At 36.8% G+C, this 23,965-nt stretch overlaps 1 protein-coding gene across 7 annotated transcripts in view; it reads left to right on the top strand.

Annotated features, from left to right (window-relative positions):
- The window catches only part of RASAL2 (RAS protein activator like 2), a 379,294-nt gene that overhangs the window by 123,867 nt on the left and 231,462 nt on the right, over positions 1-23,965 (top strand). For 3 of the 7 annotated variants that reach the window (XM_040446671.1, XM_040446670.1, XM_040446668.1), the window contains exon 1: positions 1,847-2,751. The exons of 3 other annotated variants lie outside the window; for them this stretch is intronic. In XM_040446671.1, the coding sequence (XP_040302605.1) occupies positions 2,154-2,751 (598 nt within the window). In that variant the 5' untranslated portion in view covers positions 1,847-2,153. Of the gene's footprint in view, positions 1-1,846; positions 2,752-23,965 lie in introns of those variants that run through there. One more of the 7 variants, XM_040446669.1, reaches the window with a different exon arrangement.

Raw genomic sequence — 23,965 nt, 5'->3', positions numbered from 1 at the left:
CAATCAATTTGCAAATATATTCTCCTATGGTTTATTTTATAAGCTTTATAGTTTTATATTTTGCATTTAGGTTTATTTTCATTGCAGATTAATTTTTGTAGAAAGTGTGATATGCCATAAATAGAGATTACAGCTTAATGTTTATTGTGTTTCTCTATGCAAAGTCAGATTTCTGTTTTTTGTTTTTGTTTTTAAACAGGGGAAGATGTTATGATTGTAAGACACTTTGATTTGTTATGCTTTTGGGAAAGCCAAGTACTTCATCATTTCTTTAATATAGAAATGTGTAAATTTAGAGACTGCATAAACAAAAATGAGATTATTGCCTTATGATAATGGAAATAACTAGAACATTTAAATATATATACACACACACACATATATATGTGTATATATATATAAAGTTTATTTATTTGAGAGAGACAGAGATGGTGTGAGTGGGGGAGAGGCAGAGAGATCGGGAGAGAGTGTATCCCAAGGAGGCTCCATCCACACTGTCAGTGCAGGGCTTGATGCGGGGCTCTATCCCATGAAACCATGAGATCATGACCTGAGCTAAAACCAAGAGTCAGGTGCTCAACCGACTGAACCACCCAAGCACCCCTAGAACATTTTAAGATGTTTAAAAGAATAGATAACATACAAGGCACCTGGTGTCTCAGTCAGTTAAGCGTCTGGCTCTTGGCTTTGGAGCAGGTCATAATCTCATGGTTTGTGAGTTCGAGCCCCACATTGGGCTCCAAGCTGAGAGTATAGAGCCTGTTTGGGATTCTCTCTCTCCCCCTCCCCTCCACTCATGCTCACTCTCTCTCTCAAAATAAATAAACTTAAAAAAAAAAAAAAGAATAGATATGGTACTAAATTATTTCTACAGCAATGAGACTTCGTGTGAGAACTGTTCTTCATTGTACATGTTCTACAACTACATGAGTAGTTTCTTTAGTTTTCCAGATGAGATTATTTTTTTCTACAACTTGCAAAGTGATTTGATTGCCATGTTATAAATCTTTTATTGGTGGTCTAAAGTCTGTCAGGTTTTCCATTTGAAACCCCTATTTTCAGGAGCAGACATTTGAAAAAAAAAATTAACCAGCCAGAAACTTGGCATTCATGATCTTGGTTCACTATAAGGTACTTGCTTTAACAAAATTTTAAATAGTCAGCTTTTTTTTTTAAAGTTGTAAGCAGCACAGAGAAGAGTAAAGGAATTTCTTTGTTTAAACAGGGAATATTTTCCCAGACAACTTATCCCAATTAAATTTACAAAGCAAACTTTCCCCTTCTAGAAATCATCTAAGTATGTATGTTCCTATGTTCTATTTCCCACAAGAGACTACCTCAAGACTTTGCTTTTACTTTGCTATAATTCATAGCAAATATCCTTGATCCCTGTTCTCTTTTCTGTTCATTTATGCTTTTAAAATTCTCCCTAGTATATTTATATTTAAAATGGCTTTAAATTTTGGCATTCTTTTTTTCATTTTTCCTCCTTGTAGTGCCTCCTTGAACAAAACAGTATACGCCTCTACCTATTGGTTGAAAATCAATATTAATTTTGAGAGAAGATGTGGTATAAATAGCAGTGATTTTCTTGAAATTAAATTTCTGAAATACAGACTTTAAAAACTCTTCTGAAGAGTTGCCACTTAAAGGGCAGGCTTTGAGGCAAGTTTTCTTCCTTCTTCCGTACAGTGTGGATGTCAGCTTGAGTACTTTCACAATCTGTTTTTAACCCACTGTCATTTGCATGGTGAACACTTAACTGCTATTGGTCCAGAAAGGTGTTTGTGGGTTTTTTGTTGCTCTTATTTCACTTCTTATTTTCTTTAAAATCATTTCCTGAAAACTTAGTACAGAAATGTGACCTACTGCAGCAAGCGAGATGATCTTCTGGAAATCTTTACTTTTGCTTCACTCTGAGGATAATTTGCTTCAGGCAAGAGATTTTTGGGTGCTGCTGAAATTTCGGAGATCTGGGAAAATGGGGTAATAACATGACACCAGCTCTTAAGCAGCAACATCTGCTGTGGTTCAAAGCCACACAAAGAAAGCTGCTTAAGCAGTTGAATATTTTGGACTGCACGGACAAGTGTGGTTCAACTGCAAAGACTGCAGAGTGGAGGAAACTTAAAGTTTAGAGAAGTTGTTTAAAAATGGAGTCGTGGAAGATGAGCATCTTTAAGAGACAAACTTCACCTTGTCCTCCAAGCTATCGAAGATCTTTGTCAGAACCTGCTTATGCAAATGCAGAGATAGGAACAAGCTTAAAGAATTATCCTTGGCGTGGTCCAGTGAAAAGCAAGAGGAAGAAAAATGAACATGCTGTTTCCAACCTAGGAAAGCCACTGGGTGCTTATCGGTGGCAAACACATCCCAGCTTTAGGTGGAAAGGGGGCAAAAGGGAGAGATGGCAGACTAATAAAGGAGACTTGGATGAACCACAACAAAAGGTCGTGCCAAAGATGGTTGGTAATAATGCTTCTTCCTCTGCTAATGAGGTCCTTGGAACATCAACAGAGAAGCTGAACCTGGTCAACACCCGGTCACTTCGGGTTCCATTCACCAGATCTATTTCCGAGCCAGAACCCCGCTGCAGTATCAGATTTGGTAGACCGTGGCCGACTTCAGTGAGGTCAGAGGAGTCTGAGCAGCAGGGATATTTCATCCGTGGCATTTTTTCTACTCTTTCCAATGGCTTCTCCAGGATGCTGAGTTTAAGAGGAGAATCAACCAATGAGCCAGTAAGAGAAGGTATATTGTGATGAATAAGGGTTGAAAACGAAGGGATGGCTCAATTTTAATTACTGTTGAAATTTTAATTACTTGTGTTTTATAATAAGATAAGCCATTCTATTTGCTCATTATGAAGCAAATTTAATATAATTTTTAAAAGTGATAAAACACTACTACAGAAATCCTCTTTCAATGAATGATGGTAAATAAAAGTAAAAAATGGATTTGGTTAAATTAAGGAATTTTTTATGTTATACTCTTAAATTCTGCTATGGAGCCTGTATAAAAGGTTTTTGTTTTGTTTGGGGGTTTTTTTGGTAACCCCTTTTTTAAATCTCCATTGATCTACTTTTGCAAGTTAAATGCAATTTAGAGGAGAAATAATCAAATAATTTCCTCATGAGAAAGTTGAGAATTAAACAGAATTTCTATTATTATCCCTTCATAAAAACTGACAGATATTAGAACTATTTAGAGCAGAACTGTATTGACAGCTTTTATTAGGTTGGAATTATGATTTGCTTATGTCATGAAAATACACAATTTGAATATGGAAGCAAGAGATGCAGATCTTCAACTTGTTCAGATGACAGTGGAGAAGTTTGTGTTTGATTCATTTCATACAAAAGAATCATCAGTTTTTTGTTTTTTTTTTTTTTTAATCTCATTTAGGACTTGTTTAAATTTAAAAATGTTTTCTATTGATGGTAGCATTGTTAAATTCAAAAAAAAGAACTCCAAGTTTTATCTGATTGCCTTGGAAATGATTGACCTTATCTGCTGAACTATTTCAGTTCTGTGTCATGACCCATATTTGTTTGTTTGTTGTTTTTGGAAACCTCAGCACTGACTCTGATAGTATCTCCATCCAGTTGAGGCCATTTTTGGACAAGCTCTTACTATTAGAAAACTTTAGCTTATCTTTCCTATAAGGTTGACCATATCGTGAAAATTTAAACTCTTTAGGAAATTATGGGAATTGTTGAGGAATTTTGTTGTTGGAGTACAGTCTAATTTCTTTTAAAATGAAGATGAAGAATGCAAAAGGGTGCCATATCAGTGAAAAATTAAGTAATTTTCCAAATATAGGTGTGACAATAATTCATTATTCCTCCTAAACCTTGTCCTCCCTAGATTTTCTTTTGCTTAGTGAGTTTTAATGATACTGTTAAGTTTATCTGTTTGCTTCTTACCCTTGGCTTATGAATAATTACCAAGAGTAAAATCTTGTTGCTGTACCTGTATTAACATTCCATTAAAATTTTTGAAGGACTAGGTTGTTGGGTTTCCTTGGACGCCAGTACGTGTGTTTCCTTGTTAGGTGATGACAGGATGATGTAAAGGCGTGTCAAAGTGAATTAAGAGTTTGTAATAAATTCTTAGAATAGGTGCTTCTCAAGGGTTAATATGTGTGCAGTTGATAAAAGAAGGCTAGAGGATTTTGAGGGTTTGGGTTTTTTTTTTTCTTTGTTTTTTTTTTGTTTTTTTTAAATTTTTTGTTTGTTTGTTTGTTTTTTGTCTTCATAAAGATTTTGGGCTTTTGTAGTTAACTTTCGGTTTCTAGTAAATTTGCCAAGCTGTCGGCTGCCTGCTGTGTGTCATGTGCTCAAAGACTGTCCCTACTTTTTATACATTTATGGTTTACTTAAGGAGATACAAAGTATTCCGTATTTATTATTTTCCTAATATATTTCCTAATACTCTTTATCACTTATAATCACAGAATAATTATGCATAAACAGAGTTTAAGGTGCTGTTAATAAGGGATTTCAAGTCAAATAATTAAAGAACCCTACACAGTATTCTCTCCAGTCAGATAGATCAGCAATTTTTATTAAACAGTTAACTGTGATGTCCCCTACTTGCTTTACCAGTGAAGATTCAAGCTCTTAAACCTGAAATGTGCTATTTAATACAAAGATTGTTGCCAGTTCTTGTCTAGAGATCTCTTTTTCTCTGTGGCCCCTAGCTTCTACCCAGCGTAGAGTCTATGTCAGTGGTTTTCTAACTTTCTGTAATCGTGAACCTTCCAGCCTTGCTTATTCCCCACAAGAGAGAGTATGATTGGCCCAAGAGACCTGAATTCTACTTCCATCTATGCCAGTTATCTTCTGTGAAATTTATTCACTGAATCTCTTTTTACACTTTTGTGGAATGGTAATTCCTTCCTCACAAGTGATAAAATTTGAAAATGCTATGTATATTATTTATTCACAGATGGCATATAAATGAAAATTGTTCTGATCAGAGCTGCTATTGTGGTATTGTAGCAAGGTATGGAATATTAAACCATAGATATCTTTTTTTTTTTTAATTTTTTTTTCAACGTTTATTTATTTTTGGGACAGAGAGAGACAGAGCATGAACGGGGGAGGGGCAGAGAGAGAGGGAGACACAGAATCGGAAACAGGCTCCGGGCTCTGAGCCATCAGCCCAGAGCCTGATGCGGGGCTCCAACTCCCGGACTGCGAGATCGTGACCTGGCTGAAGTCGGACGCTTAACCGACTGTGCCACCCAGGCGCCCCACCATAGATATCTTTAAGACTGTGTTAAGGAAATAAATATATTTCTTAATTTGAAACTCACTAGTGTTTGTTACTTTTCTTATTCAATATGAACTGCAAGAGGTGAGAGGCATTAAGTAATGTAGTGTGTATTTAAAGCATTTAAAGCATTTGGCACATAGCATTTGTTCAATATATATTAGATCTTGTTTCTGTTAAGAAAGTGAAATTACACGGATATAGTTTTTAAAAAAATTTTTTTTTCAACGTTTATTTATTTTTGGGACAGAGAGAGACAGAGCATGAACGGGGGAGGGGCAGAGAGAGAGAGGGAGACACAGAATCGGAAACAGGCTCTAGGCTCTGAGCCATCAGCCCAGAGCCTGACGCGGGGCTCGAACCCACGGACCGCGAGATCGTGACCTGGCTGAAGTCGGACGCTTAACCGACTGCGCCACCCAGGTGCCCACGGATATAGTTTTTTAAAAAAATAGGGAGGAGAGGGGCACCTGGGTGGCTCAGTCAGATGAGTGTCTGACTTCGGCTCAGGTAGTGATCTCACGGTTCATGGGTTTGAGCCCCGCATTGAGCTCTGTGCTGACAGCTCAAAGCCTGGAGCCCGTTTCAGATTCTGTGTCTCCCCCTCTCTCTCTGCCCTTCCCCTCATCTCTCTCTCTCTCTCTCTCTCTCTCTCTCTCTCTCTCTCTCTTTCTCTCAAAAATAAATAAACATTTTAAAAAGCTAAAAAAAAATAGGGAGAGAAGGAGGATACCTGATTGTTGAGTGTTGTAATTGACAAATGTAAGTAAATTGCAATGTTCGTCTTTAAAAAAATTTTTTTTACATTTATTTATTTTTTGAGAGAGCACAAGTGGGGGATGGGCAGAGAGAGAAGGAGACACAGAATCCGAAGCAGGCTACAGGCTCCGAGCTGTCAGCACAGAGCCCAACGCTGGGCTCGAAGTCCCAAACTGGGAGATCATGACCTGAGCCGAAGTTGGACCCTCAACCAACTGAGCCACCCAGGCGCCCCTGCAATGTTCTAGTCTTAAACCCTGTGCACCTGAACTTGTTCTGAGCATAAACAAGGAATAATTTCTTGTGCCATAGCTGACTGTAATTACCCTCATGCTTAAAGCAGTGAAATATGTCATTCTCAGGGTCTCTAACCAATTTAGGAGGGAGAAGCTGAAAGGCTTCAGTGATATTCCATGCTCAACCCTCCAGTTGTGCAATAAATATTCTTTTGTCTGATGTAGGTCAGATAATATGTAGGTCAAATGATACAATGTAAAAATGTACTTTTTATGTCTAATTGTAATTCCAACTGCTTTGGGCTCATGTCTAAGAATGGAGTTTCCATGTTTGCAGTAGTGGAAGTAAATTGAAACACTCAATAAGAGAGGAATAACCACAAACCCATTATAGCATATCAAATCAGCAGACTATCATAGGGCCTACATAGTTGCTACTTACTAGCTGTGTGAAACTTCGAAAAAACTATGTTATTGTAAATGTGCATGGGATGTAAATTCTAAGTTACTGGGAGGCAATTTCATTCCTAAATTCTTTTTCTTCCTCTGTCAATAGGTAGAGATAGGAATGAAAGCTTTAAAAAAAAAAAAAAAAGGTAGGAAAGGAAATTAAATTTACCCAATGTAGTTTTTCTTTCTGGTTATAGTTTATGTCTTGTTAAACTGACATTATTTATGATGTTACAGTAATAAGACTATCCTCTCTCCAGTGTTATATTTTTAAAGACCTCCTAACTTGGGAATTAGAAGACTTTATTTTTTTTCTGGATAATTTTCTTTTAATATGCTCATTCAATTTTTAAAAAGTTTTTCATAAACCTACTGGGAAGGACCTTATACACTAACTCAACAAAGGTTTATGGAGTTCCTGAGACCCTGTTCTTAGTGCTTAGAATATAGGGCACATTATTTTATCAAGTAACTAACAGCTTCCTCACTTATTCTAGGGAATCATTAACCAAATTAGAAAAACTAAAAATACTGTAATTTCATAAGATATACATCTAATAAATAGTGGTGAGGATTAGTTAGTATAAGAATTTATACAGTGTTTCAGGTATTCTCTACAATTGAACCTTTTATTTACTTATGAATTAAAAGAGATGTCTGTGCAAAAATAGAGAAATATGTTCCCTTTCTGACATCTCTCCTAAGGATTCATGCATTTCAGCAATTTTGTGTAACACCTACCCACATATAGTATTAGTTATTAATATTTGCTATTAATTAGCTATTTTAGCTATATATATTTTCAGTATTAATATTTGCATATTAATATATACCAAATTATTCCTTTCTGCATGATTTCAGCATATGTTTAAAATCTTCTGAGTGTCTCTATTTCTGTTTAAAAATATTTTCCTGGGGCACCTGGCTGGCTCGGTTGGGTGTCCGACTTCAGCTCAAGTCATGATCTCGCGGTCCATGGGTTGGAGCCCCACATTGGGCTTTGTGCTGACAGCTCAGAGCCTGGAACCTGCTTAGGTTTCTGTGTCTCCCTCTCTGTGTGCCCCCCCCCCACCTTCTCTCTCCCTCCTCCTCCCTCCCCTCCCCAAAAAAAAAAAAAAAAAACATTTAAAAAATTTTCCTAGAATTTCTCTTATTTCACAGATTTTTCTATTTCTATAGTCAATAAAGGTTTTTTACCCTACAAAATGAAATAAACTTTTCTCTAATTATAAAAGTAAAAAAAAGCTGTATAAAATTTTTCAGACAAAAATATAAGGAAGACCTTTAAAACGGGTCATAATCCCTAAGGATTTTAATTTTAATCAAGCAATGAAAATTTAAATTTTTTTTTCAGGTACCAAACAGGTAGCTATGTAATAGGCTGCTTAGTCCTTATGTTGGAGTTAGATCTGGGGTTAAATTCTGGCTGTCTTTTTAGTTGCAAAGTAGACATAACGTCTCCAGTTCTATTTTCTTTATAAGAAAGAACTGTCCCCAATGGACAAATGTATGTTGTACATACGTACATATATACACACACATCTTCTTTATGTGTATGTCCCTCCACACAATGGAATAAAGAAGAATGAAGCCATAAAGCCATGAAGAAGAATGAAATCTTGCCATGTGCAACAACATGGATGGAGCTAGAGAGTTGAATGCTAAGCAAAATAATTCAGACAGAGAGACAAATACCATATGATTTCACTCATAATGTGGAATTTAAGAAACACACACACACACACAAAAACAAGCAAAGGAAAAAATAAAGGAGAGAGAGACAAACCAAGAAATATACTCTTAACTATAGAGAACAAATTGATGGTTACTAGAGGGGAGGTGGAGTGGGGGAGATGAATGAAATAGGTGATGGGGATTAAAAAGTACACTTATGATGGCCTCTGAGTAATTCTAGAATTGTTGAATCACTAAACAATATAGTGAATACTTATATAGCACTGTATTTTTATTGGCATAAAAATTAAAAACTTAATTAAAAAATGAAACTAGAGCTGTAATATAGATGCTGTGGAGTTGTAACAAGGATTAAATGAGATAGTATGTGTCAAGTGCTTTGTCTACCTTGTAGTCACTTTAAAATAAAAATCATCTGTTCATGAGGACACATCCTGGAGTCTCCTTGGAGTAGACTTAAGAATGCTTTGGGGAGCCTGGGCGGCGCAGTCGGTTAAGCGTCCGACTTCAGCCAGGTCACGATCTCGCGGTCCGTGGGTTCGAGCCCCGCGTCAGGCTCTGGGCTGATGGCTCAGAGCCTGGAGCCTGTTTCCGATTCTGTGTCTCCCTCTCTCTCTGCCTCTCCCCCGTTCATGCTCTGTCTCTCTCTGTCCCAAAAATAAATAAACGTTGAAAAAAAAAACAAGAATGCTTCAATCCTCATTTTACATTTATAAAACATTTCTTAAGATAACCAGTTTTGTCTAAGTGATATTTTCTAAATGTGTTCTCAAATTCTGTGAGTGCTTTATTTTAGCTTTGTATTTACTAACTGCTTAGTAGAAGAACCTTTAGTTAGTAGAAGAACCTTTGCAATTTTTTTTTTTAACGTTTATTTATTTTTGAGACAGAGAGCATGAACAGGGGAGGGGCAGAGAGAGGGGGAGACACAGAATCTGAAACAGGCTCGAGGCTCTGCGCTGTCAGCACAGAGCCCGACGTGAGGCTCGAAATCACGGACCACGAGATCATGACCTGAGCCAAAGTCGGACGCTTAACCGACTGAGCCACCCAGGCGCCCCTGCAATTTTTTTTACGATATGTAGACCTCCCAACTAAGAGCAGTGTTGTGTGTATGTGACTTCCATTTGTTCATGACTTCTTTAATTTTTCCATTGGGACTTTGCAAATGTTTTTAATAAAAGAAAAAATTAACCTTCACACATTTTATTATACTTGTGATTGAGCTCTGTTTTTATTGCATATTTTACAGTTAATTTTAAAGATGATAAAAAGTATGTTGATTTTTGTACTGAGCTCTAGTTTATTACTGATTGTTCATCTGATATTTAAAATCAGCATCCCTTATTTTAGTAGCAGAATATTTTAGGGGAAAGATGATTAGTCTTGGGAGACATGAAGACCTGTTTCCAAACTCTTTATATGTCATCTGTTTGCATGTAATTCTTGGTATGTTATGTTTGACCTCTCTGAGGTTATCTTCCTCATATTTAAAATAGGGCTAATACCTGTATTGAAAGAGTATTACAAAACAACATAAGGTAGTTGTTAAGAATTGGAAGTTTTCTTCAGGTATACCTGGGAATAAACCTGTCTTTAAGAGAATGATTAACACCAACTTTAGGATTTACCTTTGCTGGGGAGAACGAAGGGGATAGGGAGGGAAGTGTTGCATGGGTTGATGGAAGTTACTGGCATTGTTTCATTAGGGATCAAATTATGGTTTCACCGATATTTATGGTAATACCACAAATAAGTAGATGAACGGATGAGTTAGGTAACTTTAAAACCAGGTCATGTGTGATCCATTTGTAACAATGGGTCAGAATGAAGAATGACCATTAAAATGATTAAAAATATTTTCAAATTCTGACTCTACCACTCATTAGTAATGGGACCTTGGGCAGATTACTTTATGTCTCTGAGCCTCAGCTTACTCATTTGTAAGATGAAGTAATACCTGCTTATTAGGTTGTTGTGACGATTAGATGAAATGGGCTGTGTAAAGTCCATAGCACAGTGCTTGTCAAGTAGTGAGAGCTCAGTAGAAGTTATTGCCCAAGGATGCACTGAGGCCAGCTTGCAGAAGCCGGCCGATTGTTGTGTATTTATTCCCAGTGGCCCAGTAGTGACACTGCATTGATACCTTCAAATTAACCACCATGGCGGGGCTGTTAGCACCTCGGAAATGTTGCAGATCAAACGGTGGTAATGGGGGTTTGTGGTAGTGTTTCAGAGGTGGTAGCTGTTAAATTTAACATACCATTGGTAACACCTATTATTATTTAAATCTTTGGAGTTAATAACCAGTATTATACAAAATAGGATTTTTGACTTTACTTTTAAATATGCTGCTTCTCACATTAAGAAATTTTATATTTGGGGCGCCTGGGTGGCTCAGTCGGTTAGGCATCCGGCTTCGGCTCAGGTCATGATCTCGCGGTTCGTGAATTCAAGCCCCGCGTCGGGCTCTGTGCTGACAGCTCAGAGCCTGGAGCCTGTTTCAGATTCTGTGTCTCCCTCTCTCTGACCCTCCCCCGTTCATGCTGTGTCTCTCCCTGTCTCAAAAATAAATAAACGTTAAAAAAAATAAATTAAAAAAAAGACATTTTATATTTAATATTTTAGAGTATTAAAGTTGAATACTGAGTTGTATTAAATTGGCATCTGTTGAGATGTATTTTTTTTATCGTTCATATTCCTATTATTTTGCTAGCATTGAAGTGTCTGGAATAACCTATGTATGGTACACAATTATTTTAAGGTGTTTTTTGCTGAGGTATGCTAGCACTTTTTATTTAGATCACTTTTGTTTTGTTTTGATAAGTCATCTGTAACTATGCTCCTACCTCTGAGATTATGCAGTAATTTTTTGGGGTCCTATTATCACGTGATTTTGAGATCAAAACTGTGTATGTTTTTAGCCCATTGAATAAAATGTAATCCTCTTCTAAATTTTAGAATATAAGTAACACTTCAGAAATAATCTGTAGTGAATTCATTCATGGTGCCTTTATTATTTAGCAGTTTTACTTTAAAATGACTTAAAATTTTAGGTTCACTATTATTGACAACTTTTTCTGCTTGTTTCATTTACTGTGTTATGTTTTTAAAATTATTTTCACCTGGATTTTTAGTTCATTAGTATGTGCTAAGTTACCTCCAATGCTAACAAAATTTGTAATTATTTTTGCCTCAGATTTAAGTAAATCCAATTAACATAAAATTCAAGCTAATTATTAGGTACAATCACACACAAAAAAGAAAAAAACAAACTAACTTGAATATTTTAGTTTACTTCCCCCATTGAATTTGTATCAAAGTCTCCAGTGAAGCTATTCTTAAAAGTAAAATTTTCTTGTCCTTTTTGTCTCCTGTTTAAATGATCAGATTTCACTCTTTCCATGTGGTTTTGCAATTTCTGAGCAATCTGACAAATAAAATGAAAAAAATATGTGCTTTATGTGGGAAGACTTTCCTTAACAAATAACTGGCTGGTTTGACTTCTCAGCTAAAACAAAGTTATTTAACTTATATTCACCAAGTCAGTAAACTGAGAAATAAATGTATAAGAGAGAGCCAGTATCCTAAGTAATAAAATTTCTTAGCCAATTTATTTATTTCCCTATAAATAAATGGAAATATTCTAGTCCATTCCTAAAAAAGATTACTTAGCTGCTGTCTCACCTTCTGGCTACCAGTATCTTTTTTCTTGCTAAATTTCTAGAAATTTGAGTGGGAGAGCCTTTCATTACCAAATCCTGAGATAATCAGAAGACATTCTTCATTGAGGTATTAGGTGCAAAGGATTCAACCCAGTGTGGTCAGTGGTAGGTAATGATGACATCAACCATAGAGTAGTTTTTCTAGACTATGCCTAATAATCTGAGTGCAGAGCCACCCCTAACCTAGGATGGAATTTATTTCTTCAAAGGTATGTAATCTGGTGGTCTGCTTAGGGGCCTGATGCCACAAGCTTGTACCTGTCTCTCAGCTTTAGAATTTGTTATTAATCTCATTTACCAAAATCAGAGATTCTGATGTTAGAGCCTGGGCTAAAAACCAGTAGAATTCTCAACCACTCTAAAACTTGCCTAGTTATCCAACTAATATTTTTTTAAATGTTTATTTTTGCGAGAGAGAGCGCAAGTGCGAGCGGGTGCGAGCAGGGGCAGGGGCATAGAGAGAGAGGGAGACACAGAATCCGAAGCAGGCTCCAGGCTCTGAGCTGTCAGCACAGAGCCCGACAAGGGGCTCGAACCCACGACCCGTGAGATCATGACCTGAGCCAAAGTCAGACACTTACCGACTGACTGAGCCACCTAGACTCTCCTCAACTAATCTTTTTTGATATATGTTGCAACTGGGTCATTTTTTTTACTTCTCAAGCTTATAAAAATTAATAATCCCTTGTTTTTCAGTTGGTCATGGTTTTCTAGTGAAGTCTTAAGAAGGCAAGCAAACAACAATAATAACAAAACAAAAAGGATTTGTTTTTAAATATTGTGATTAGTAAGTTATTTAACTGGCTGAAACTTTATGGTGTGATTTACACTAAACACTAGGTGTCTCTGGCATTTTATCTTGGAGCAAAAATGTCTTAGTGTAACTGGATCTGGATCTTCAGTATTGAAGATCCCCCTTCATCACCAGCAACCAAGGATGATACAGAATAAACATAGCCCATTATCCATGTTTTGGTAGTTTACAACATGGAGAGGAGGCAGATATGTGAACAGATAAATAATACAAATAATCCCTGCCAACATGTCATTTGAAATAGGTTTGGGTTAATAGAAGTCTCCCAAGTTAAGGAATTAGGGGGTAATTTAGACCCAGGGAACAATGTGAGTGTCAAAAGTACATCCAGTGAATGGTGAGAAGTTCACAAAGTGAACTGTGTAGAGGGTGGAAATATGAGTACATGTGACTCCAAAGGAAAATGAGTTAGTGTTTGAAGAATTTTGTGCTGAGTACCAAGCTCACGATTTTGGATTTCAAACGTAACAGAGATTTTAAAGTAGGGATATAAGTTTGATTTTTTTAGGAAGACAGTTTAACGATAGCATGGATGATGGGCTGATGATGGAGAGATACAATCAAATTGTGCCAGAGTTTAAGTAAGATGTGATAAAAGCCTAAATTAAAAATAAGTGTCAATAATAAATGAGGGTATAAGAGATTCTTAAATACAGGGAACAAACTGAAAGTTGATGGGGGGGTGCCAAGGGAGAGGGGAAAATGGGTGATGGGCATTGAGGAGGGCACTTGTTGGGACCAACACTGGGTGTTGTACATAAGTGATGAATCATGGGAATCTACTCCTGAAGCCAAGAGCACACTGTTTATACTGTATGTTAGCTAACTTAACAATAAATTATATTTAAAAAACAAAAAATAATAAATGAGGGTAGAGGTTCCAGTAAAAAGACCTTTCTGAGGTAGATTGTGACAGAATTTCTAGAGTAAGGCAGAAGGCAAATAAGGGTTCAAGGTTTATAGATTTGGAAAATGGTGGTACCTTTAACTGAATTTGAGAATAAAGAAGTGGAACATTTCAAAGGGGAAGACAGTGAACATGTGTTTAGTAATTTCTATATGCTTGGTTTTCAACCTCTGAGTACTTTATATGCATTTATCTGGTTTAATCTTCTGAAAAATCCTGTGAGGTAGTTGGAGTTATTTTTCTTTTAAAAGTAAGGAATTAGAGAATCAGAAGGGTTTGGGTACTTCTCTAAGACTGCCCAGCTCTCTAGGTTTCTGTAGCTCCTAGGTTTCTGTAACTTCAAGCCCTTGTTCTTACCTCTCCATTTCATGGCCCTCTTTTGAGCATATGATGTTTGAGAGGTCTTCAAGAGCCTGGGAGCATCTGTCTGGTGAGCACTGAGGAATAATGGGGCAGCAGTTCAAGAGTAGAGATCAGTTTTCATATGAAGATAGACATTTGGGAATCATGAGCACATGGACACTGAAGCCACAGGAATGGATGAAATCATTCAGGTGGGAGTTGGAGTGTGGGGGTAGTGAAATTGTCAAGGTTAGCACCCTGATCTTGGCACATCTGGCCATCTTATTCCAGGCGAACCAGAATCTATTAGCAAAGCCACTCAACTTTTATGATTATAGATTAGGAGCTTACCCATTGTGGTGGCAGGCTTACTCTTCCTTCTTTTATACACACACACGCATACACACACACCCCTACCTTATTTATTTTTATTTAAAGCTTTACTGAGATATAATTTACATACCATACAATTTACTCAAAGTATATGACTCAACTGAACTTTTGAATGGTAGCAACATATACCTACCATAAAATTTACCATTTTAATCTTTTTAAGTGTAGTTTCAGTAGAATAAGTATATTCACATTGCTGTACAACCATCACCACCATCCATCTGGGAGTATTTCATCTTCCCAACCTGAAACTCTGTATCCATTGAACAGTAACTCCCCTCTCATCTCTCTCCCCAGCCCCTTGTAACCATTACTTTCTGTCTCTGTGAATTTGACTATTCTAGGTGTCTCACTCATGTGGAATCACAATATTGTCCCTTTTGCACAATTTAGTTGTTTTTAGTATATTCCAAGTGATGTGCAACCATACTGCAATAAATCTTACAACAACAAAAAGAAACTGTACTTATTAGCAGCACTTCCCCATTGCCCACTCCCCTGCCACAGCCATAGGTAACCACTAAGGTGCTTTCTGTCTCTATAGACGTGCCTAAAGATTTCATATAATGGAATCTTATTATGTGTGGCCTTTTGTGTATGGCCTCTTAATTAGCCTAATTCTTTCAAGGTTAATCTATGTTGTAGCAACTGTCAGTACTTCATTTCCTTTTATAGCCAAATATTATTCCATGATATGGATATACCACATTTTGTTTATATATTCATCAGTTGGTAGACATTGGCTTGTTACACTCTTTGGCTATTATACTGCTATGAATGCTCACAAACAGGTCTTCACGTGGGTCTGTGTTTCACTTGGGTATTTACCCTTCTATTTTGTAAAGGACCTATACTACGTCTAAAATAAGGATGTGGTGTTTTGAGACTTTAAGTCACATTTGGTTTTCCACTTGTTATCTAAACATGTTATAGTCTTGCTATTTGATTCATGTTTAATATCTTTGTGTTCATTCAATAAATGTTTGTGAAGATATAAGATTTTAGTCTTAATTGAATACGTAGTTAACAACTTCCTACACCTGGGTTTTTAAGAGCAGTGTGATCTAGCATTTCCCACTAGTAGCTTGATTAATGAACATGGCGATTTGTCTTCATTGCCAGGATGATTGTCATATTTTTATATGCCTGAGGCAGTTGTTAGTCAATTTCTCATGCTCAAGGCTGGTATATCTTTGTGAGGAAGCAAAGAGAAGAGTGAGATGAGTAATGTCTCTGAATCTATGATTATGAAACCATATCCATATGAGTATACAGGTTCTTAGTGACTGAGCTTTAGTCAGTAAACCACAGGCATTTTTTCCTGTCATTCTCATGTGAATTTTCTCATTGATATATCCTTAGTTTGTCTCTTAGTTTCCAATATACGGATTTGATGATGATTATTTATTCACTTATCTTCACAAAACAGAAATCTTGTGTTTTGTCCATTTTTTGAGATACCGCCACCAAAATGTCAAAATAGTTTGAGGCTTAAGGGATACCAATTCAATTATAACTTAGCACAGTATATAACCATAACCTTGGCCAAAATAAAGGGTATTTTGGATGTTATGTGTGTGGTTTGTTGTTCTGGAGAAAAGTGGTATCTGGTGGTTAGAACATATGAGTTGCTGTCAGCATTTGTGGGTTTATTCCCAGATCTAAGCTTTTTTTTTTTTTTTTTTTTTTTTTTTTTTTAAAGAGAGGGAGAGCCTATGCCTGGTACATGTTTAGTACTCAGTACAATGTTTTATATACTATAGATACACTGTAAATACTAGTGAAGATTTTATACTACTGGCAGAATAATATACGACAAATTACTGACAGTATATGTAAGATGATAGCTGGTCATGAGTATTTGGTGATGCCATTCCTCAAGCTTTCTTTGAGAAAGGCATGATTAACATTCCCAAGTAGTAGTGATGGTATTTTAAGCAACTTATAATGAACATTTTTTATTCAAAGTGTTTAGACATTACTCTCTATCCGAGGGACTACTGAAAACTCTACCAAATGGAATTCATTCATTTCACAGTAGTACTTGCCAGAATCTTAGAATAAGGAACATTTTTAAGATTGTGTGATGATTCTAATGTGTGGAGGCTAGGCACTGATATTCAGTATTAATGTTTTATTTACTTCCATCCACTTGACAGCATCCTAAGCCAGGAGTTTTAAACAAGTCTTCTTGTAATATTACTGGTCTTTGAGTTGGATGGAGGTGTTCTGCCCTTAAAATAAGGTAATAAAGGTCTCTTTCTAGTTTACTAAAAACAGCTGGATGGCATTTAAAAATTGTTTTCAATTTAAAAGTTTTAAATATTTCTTAACGTTTTGGCCCCTGGCTTAGTTTATAATAAGATATAAAGTATTGAAATTAACTCAAATTTATAGATTTGATTCTTTTATATTTAATAGTAACTTGTTGAGTTGCCTTTTGTCCTGTGAACTAACTTTAAGGCATGGCTTTTCTTTTCTTTTTTCCCCCCTTCTTCCAACTTTCATTTAAATTCCAGTTAGTGTATACACTGTATATTAGCTAACTTGACAATAAATTGTATTTAGAAGAAAAAAATAAATTTGTAGAGCAGGAAAGTAAGGAGAAAAAAATAAATTCTAGTTAGTTAACATACAGTATAATATTAGTTTCACATGTAGGATTTAGTGTTTCATCACATACAACACCTGGTGCTCATAACCGTAGGGCGTGGCTTTTCAAACAATGTTTTATGAATACCTGTTGTCCACAGTGACCAGGGGTTGGTTGCTAGTAGAAATCATGATTGTAACTGGTTTATTAATCCTCTCTAGTCTTTATTCCAATTTATTGTATTGACACTTCTGCTTCACATATTGCCGTTAATCTCTAATTTGGGGTTGTATTCCTTTGAATAATGCTTTCCTGTTCCTGTTCTCTGTTGAATTCTAAATATATCATTTTGTTCAGCCAAAGGGAATTTAATATTTTCATCTGAATCCCATTTCTTCGGAAGCCTAATGTTCATTACATTTCTTTTAAACAGTGAGGAATATTCATTGAAACCCTATTATTAATAGGACCATTTTTGTTATTTTTAGTCAGTTTTCTTTGTCAGCATTAGATTTTTTCAAATATTAGATGCAGAGAGACCTTTTATCCAAGAGTAAATAATATTAGAAAAATACCACTTTAAATAATTTAACTTAAAGCAGTTGCGAGAATTTCATATTAAATAATGTATGTATGTGTGAATGGAGGGGGGGAGTAGTGGATGATTGGGAATTTACCTCGAAAATCATGAGATGGGAATTTATGGAAATACACTTTTCATTTTAAACAAGATTTGGGTTATAATTGCAACTATGCACTAATTATTAAAATAAACCAAGAACTAAACGTGAAATTTTGTTTGGAATATTTTTTCCAAACAAAATTGTGCGAATGCGAGATGACATCCTTCGCGTTTTACTTTTGCTGCGCAGTTACTTTGTTGCTATATGTGTATGTTGTATGTGTGATATATATGTGTGATTATACATATATAATCATTAGAAGAATCTATTCTTTCAGGGCTCCTTTTTAAAATTTATACCTATTTCAATTTATTGGAAAACTAGACCCTTCTGTTATATTCTATTGCTGCATTGTTCTAATTTAACAACATAGTTTTTTTTAAAAAAATTTGTTTTTAACATTTATTTATTGTTGAGAGACAGAGACAGAGCAAGAGCAGGGGAGGGACAGAGAGAGAGGTACACACAGAGTCCGAAGCAGGTTCCAGACTCTGAGCTGTCAGCACAGAGCCTGACATGGGGCTTGAACACACGAACCGGGAGGTCATGACCTGAGCTGAAGTTGGCCGCTCAACTGACTGAGCCACCCAGGCGCCCCTTAACAACATAGTTTTAAAGTAGAAGTGTAAGACATAAAGCACGAGGTAGAATTCTGGGGAAAGAGTAAGTAGTTTATAATTCATAAATAAAATGAAATAGGATGAGTTTATGAATATATCTGAATATTTGGTTTTGATAATCATGCTTCCCTCTGGAGTGCTATGTTTTTAGTACACATATATCCTAAATAAGTATTATTAATGTAAATTGTGTCTGTACTTGGGGTAAAATACAGAGTGCTGAGTAACTCTATTAAAGAATGAAATGCTATGTTCAGATATCAAAAGATCTCCAAGCTATGTTATAAAAGAAGCAGCAAAATTATTGCATATTTGGGGGGTTCTTTGTAGTTTTCAGACCCTTTACATGTCTTATTTGCTAATAGGTACATTGTGGAGAAAGTAATAAGTTTATTTTATGTATGGGGAGAAAAACTTTATAAGTGAGGATGAATCTATTTCCAGAAGGAAAACCTCTTTTCCTCTTTTAAGGCAGCTGTGGATTTGGAATGAGAGGTGGGAGACCCTGAGTTAGACCTAAATCTTCTACCAATCTACTACTGTTCTTCTATCTGTACCTTAATTTAACTAGAATAAGTTGAGTCTTGATCATGGATAAGATTCAGGAACTTATACTTAATACTTTGCCTTCCTCTGCCAGAGATACGGCAAGGGTTACAATGGGAAAAGTGAGCAAAGGATGGAAGCCATCTACCAATGTCAGTGCAGTATCTTGTATGACTTTACTTACCCTTCATTTGGCTAGCTGTTTGCAGATGATAATACAGATGAATTTTTGCCTCCCCCGCCAAACACATACACATATGCAGAGAAGTAGAAGCTATAGTTGGACTGCTTAGTCTGTAAAGTTCTTCCCAAATGAAGATGCTGTGTTCTCTTGCTGTGGTGTTTAACCTTGAGCTCTTTCCTCAATTCAACTGGCCACTCACTCGAGGAGCACTTTCCAGAGCTCCAGGATAGAGAATGTACCTATTTCAACCACAGGTTTGTTTCTTAATTTGCTCACAGCGTCTTCAAGTGTGTGAGTTTGTATAGTTTTCTTAGTGATTGCTCTAGAGCTATTACAATATTCGTATGTGACATCACACCTTACTGGTTTCAACATTTTACCACTTTGAGGGAATGAGTATAGAAACCTTTTCTTCCATCGAGGTCCCTTTACCTTTTCCAGTGTAAAATAAAAGTCTTGAGTATCAGATGGTATTGTAATTTTTGCTTCAATCAATAAATATATATAAAACTCATGAGAAGGATATAATATGTCCCTATATTTTTGCTCTTTCCATTATGTTTTCTTCCTTGTTGATTCTCTAAAATTCTTCCTTTTCTCATTTTCTTTCAGTTGGAAGAACTCCCCTTTGTTGTTCTTTAAGGGTAGATCTGTTAGTGAAAAATTGTTTTAATTTTCCTTCATCTGAGAATGTTTTTATTTTCCCTTTATTTTTCAAGGGTAGTTTTACCAGGGACAAAATTTGCAGTTAACACTTTCCTTCTTTCAGCACTTGAGAAATTTTGTCCCACTTGCTTCAGGCCTCTATAGTTTCAAATGATAGGGGCGCCCAGGTGGCTCAGTCAGTTGAGCATCCAACTTCGGCTCAGGTCATGATCTCACAGTTCATGAGTTTGAGCCCCGCGTCGGGCTCTGTGCTGACAGCTCAGAGCCTGGAGCCTGTTTCAGATTCTGTGTCTCTCTCTCTCTCTGCCCCATCCCCACTCATGCTCTCTCTCTGTCTTAAAAATAAATAAGACATTTTAAAAAAATTTGAAATGAGAAATCCACTGGAATTTGGAATTTCAAATGAGAAATCCACTGGAATCCAACTGGGGAACCGCTTTTAAGATTTATTCTTTGTCTAGTTCTCAGAAACCTTGGATTTCTTTGGGTGTATCCTATGTGGGTCCACTCAGCTTCTTGAAGGGTGGTCCTGGGTCTTTTGCTTACCCTGCTGGGAGGTCTTCAGCCATTAATTGTTCAAATGCTCTTTTATTCTTATTCTATTTCGCTTCTCCTGGGACCCCAATGATATGAATGTTGGATCTTTTAATATTGTCCTGCAGGTCTTTGTTCTTTGTAAATTTGTTTTTTCAGTCTGCTGTACCTCTGTTGCTCATATTTAGTAAATTCTGTTGATCTGTCTTCAAGTTTACTGAATCTGTCTTCTTTCATCTCCATTCTTGCTGTTCCAGTGAGCTTTTTATTAATATTATTTCATTTTTCAGTTCTACATGTATAGTTTTTTTTTTTATAACTTCTGTTTCTTTGCTGTGATTTTCTATTTTCTTAATTTGTTCCAAGAGAATTTCCAGTTGTTTGTGAAGCACTTTATGATGGCTGCTTTAAATTCCTTCTCAGATAATTTAAACATCTGAGTCATCTTGGTTGATTGTCACATTCAAGTTTGTGATATTCCTGTTTCTTGGTATTACATGGCAGATTTTTTTGTTGGATCTTGAACATTGAGCTATTGTGTTAGGAAACTAGGTCCTGTTTAAATCTTTTATTTTAGCAGGCAGTTACCCTATTTAGGTTAGCAAGTAGCTACAGGCTTTCTGTTAAAGGGTATGGTTCCATTGGCAATTTAAATTTCACATTCGTTGCAATACTGTTCGGTCTGCTCCATTTATCTGGACTTCTAATGGTCCCTGCTGGTGCTGGGTGAGGGATTGAAATGAACTTCCCCAGAATAAGCCATCTATGCCCCTACGAGGGGGAAAGTTGTTTCCAGCCCATGGAGACAAAGAGGCTTTCCAGGCTGGGCCACTGTGGCAAGATCCCTCTGCCTGTAGGAGATGGAAAACAGTTCCCAGGCTGGGCCCATGTTGTGGTGGCACCCTCTTGCCAGTGTGTCGCCATGGGGAAGAGGAATCGCATGTCTGGAGGGGAAGGGGAGTGTTCCTCTTGGCTGCTCGGCAGGCCTCACTATCGATGCTCTCTTACCAATGCTGTCAGGCTTGCCTCGTGTTGTCGAAAGAAATGAGTCTCCCAAGGCCGCTTTCTGTTGCTAGGTTTGGACCAAGGCCTGGGTCACCTTCTTCTCTTGAACTAGGAGCTATAAGATGCCCTGCCACTTTGTTCCTCCAGTGCTAGGGCCCTTAGCATGTCAGCCTTATTTCCACTTTCAGAGCTCTGTGGCTGCCTTTTGAAGTTCGAAAGTTCATAGTTGTAGCAGGGGCAATCGGAAGAACTGAGCCCATACCATCTTGTCTGGTCCACGACTTTTTCTTAATCCTTTGTTACTCATGTTTTCTTTAGAGAGACTAGTTTGTTGTCATCCATGTCAATTTTCGGCAGTTGTTAAAATATAACTCTTCTATTACCCTTACTTATCATAACTTTTACATGGGATCTGAGCTCTTTTCCAACATAGATCTCACTAGCTTTATGAAATTCTATCTCACTTGGAAGACTAGCAATTTAACTCTGCAGTTATCTTGTGCTCATACGCTATTCGGCAATGAACAACAAATGTTCAGGGATCGGTAGTGTTCAAGTGATGATTGATTTTTCTAAGGGGTCAGTTTTGTTTGATAAACTTTAATTCTGTGTAAAAATTTACAACTGTGAGGGTTATAGTGAATGTTTATCTAAGTAAAAGCCTTCCTAGATACCTGTGTCCTTATACTTTATAAACTGTTAACATTATTTTGCAATAGAAAAAAGCCTTAGAAGTCCTCTAATCAAAGGGCACTTCAGTAAAATAAAGTCAAGAGAAGAGAAAACATGCCTAACATCAAGATGACCTTGTAATTTGTAATTTAAACAGAGAGGCTGGTGAAGATCTCAAGGGGCACCACTGACAGTTACTTAGGGACAACAGGTGTGATCTGGGACAAGTGGTCATTCTGCCTAGGCCAAGCTGCCAGTAAGTACAAAATCGAGTTTAATGAGACTCCAAATTTTCGGGCTCAGATGTAGCATCTGACTGTGGGCTATAGATTCAAACTACTTTGATTCCAATTCTGACTTTACTAACAGTGTGACTGTGATCAATTTACTCAAATTCTCTGAGCCTCAGATTCTTTATATGTGATATGCGAGTAATGATAGTACCAACCTCACAGGACTGCCGGGTGGTTTAAATGAGATTATGCGTGTAAAGCTCTTCATAGAGTCAGTCAGTGGCCAGCACTTAGTATAAGCCCCATGTTTATTGGTGCTATCATTACTGTTGTTGTTTATAAAATCCTAGGTTAACAATAATGGTTAAAAGTGAGGGCTCCTTGGAAAGCCTGGGTGGCTCAGTAGGTTAAAGTCCAACTTAAGCTCCAGTCATGATCTCGCAGGTCATGAGTTCGAGCCCTGCATCGGGCTCTGTGCTGACAGCTCAGAGACTGGAGTCTATTTCGGATTCTGTGACTCCGTCTCTCTCTGCCTCTCCCCCTCTCGTGCTATGTCGCTCTCTTTCAAAAATAAACATTAAAAAAAAAAAAAAAAGAGCTTGTAGCTTTAATGTGAAATTAAGAGTCATTATGGGGTTCTATTTCTGTTTTGCTCCTGATTCACACACTGGTCTCTTTGGGAAATTCCTTAACCTTTTTGTGTTTAATTCTTGCCACCCAGACCTAGATGTATCTTGCCGTCTGCTTCCTTCATGGAAGATGGTAAAGAAAATTTTTGAAAATGCTTTGAGATTTGTGGGGAAAAAGATGCTATATAAGTTTATGGCTTTATTCATCTCTGCATTGACATTAACGTTCTCATTAAGCATGCATACAGTTTTTAATCAGCATAACTAATAGTCCAAAGTTACTATATATATATATATATATATATATATATATATATATATAATATGGAAGTGTTGATACTTCTGTTAGAACATTTTCTTTTGTGTTTTCTGAATTTTTTAAAAATGTTTATTTTTGAGAGAGAGAGCACAAGCAGAACAGGGAGAGAGAGAGTGGGGGACAGAGAATCTGAAGCAGGCTCCATGTGCTTGACAGCAGAGAGCCTGATGCGGGGCTCAAACTCATGAACTGTAAGATCATGACCTGAGCTGGAGTCAGCCACTTAACTGACTAAGCCACCCAGGCATCCCCTTTTCATCATTTAAAAAATGTAGATCTTTGATGCCACATTATATTAGAAATATACGTAAAAATCGGTATGTGTAAATTATAGATACTGATTCATAATTCCTGATTTTTGTACTTAGTTTTAATTAAAATGTAGTTTTGATTCTCTTTAAAGAAACCAAAAAGGAAGAAAGTGGTGACAAGGAATGGTTGAATAATTAAAAAAAATTTTTGGGGGGGGGGGGTTGACAGAGTGTGAGTGGGGGAGGGGCAGCAAGAGGGAGACAGAATTCTGAAGCAGGCTTTAGGCTCTGAGCTGTCAGCACAGAGCCTGACATACGGCTCGAACCCACAAATTGTGAGATCATGACCTGAGCTGAAGTCGAATCCTTAACTGACTGAGCCACCCAGGTGCCTGGCACCTAAATAGCTAAATGTTTTTATTAGATTCAGAG

This window comes from Herpailurus yagouaroundi, unplaced genomic scaffold (assembly GCF_014898765.1).
Source record: "Herpailurus yagouaroundi ecotype Mexico unplaced genomic scaffold, PumYag 195, whole genome shotgun sequence".
NCBI classification, from domain to species: Eukaryota; Metazoa; Chordata; class Mammalia; order Carnivora; family Felidae; genus Herpailurus; species Herpailurus yagouaroundi.
The sequence above is the reverse complement of the archived record's forward strand: the minus strand, read 5'-3'. Positions and strand labels throughout refer to the sequence as shown.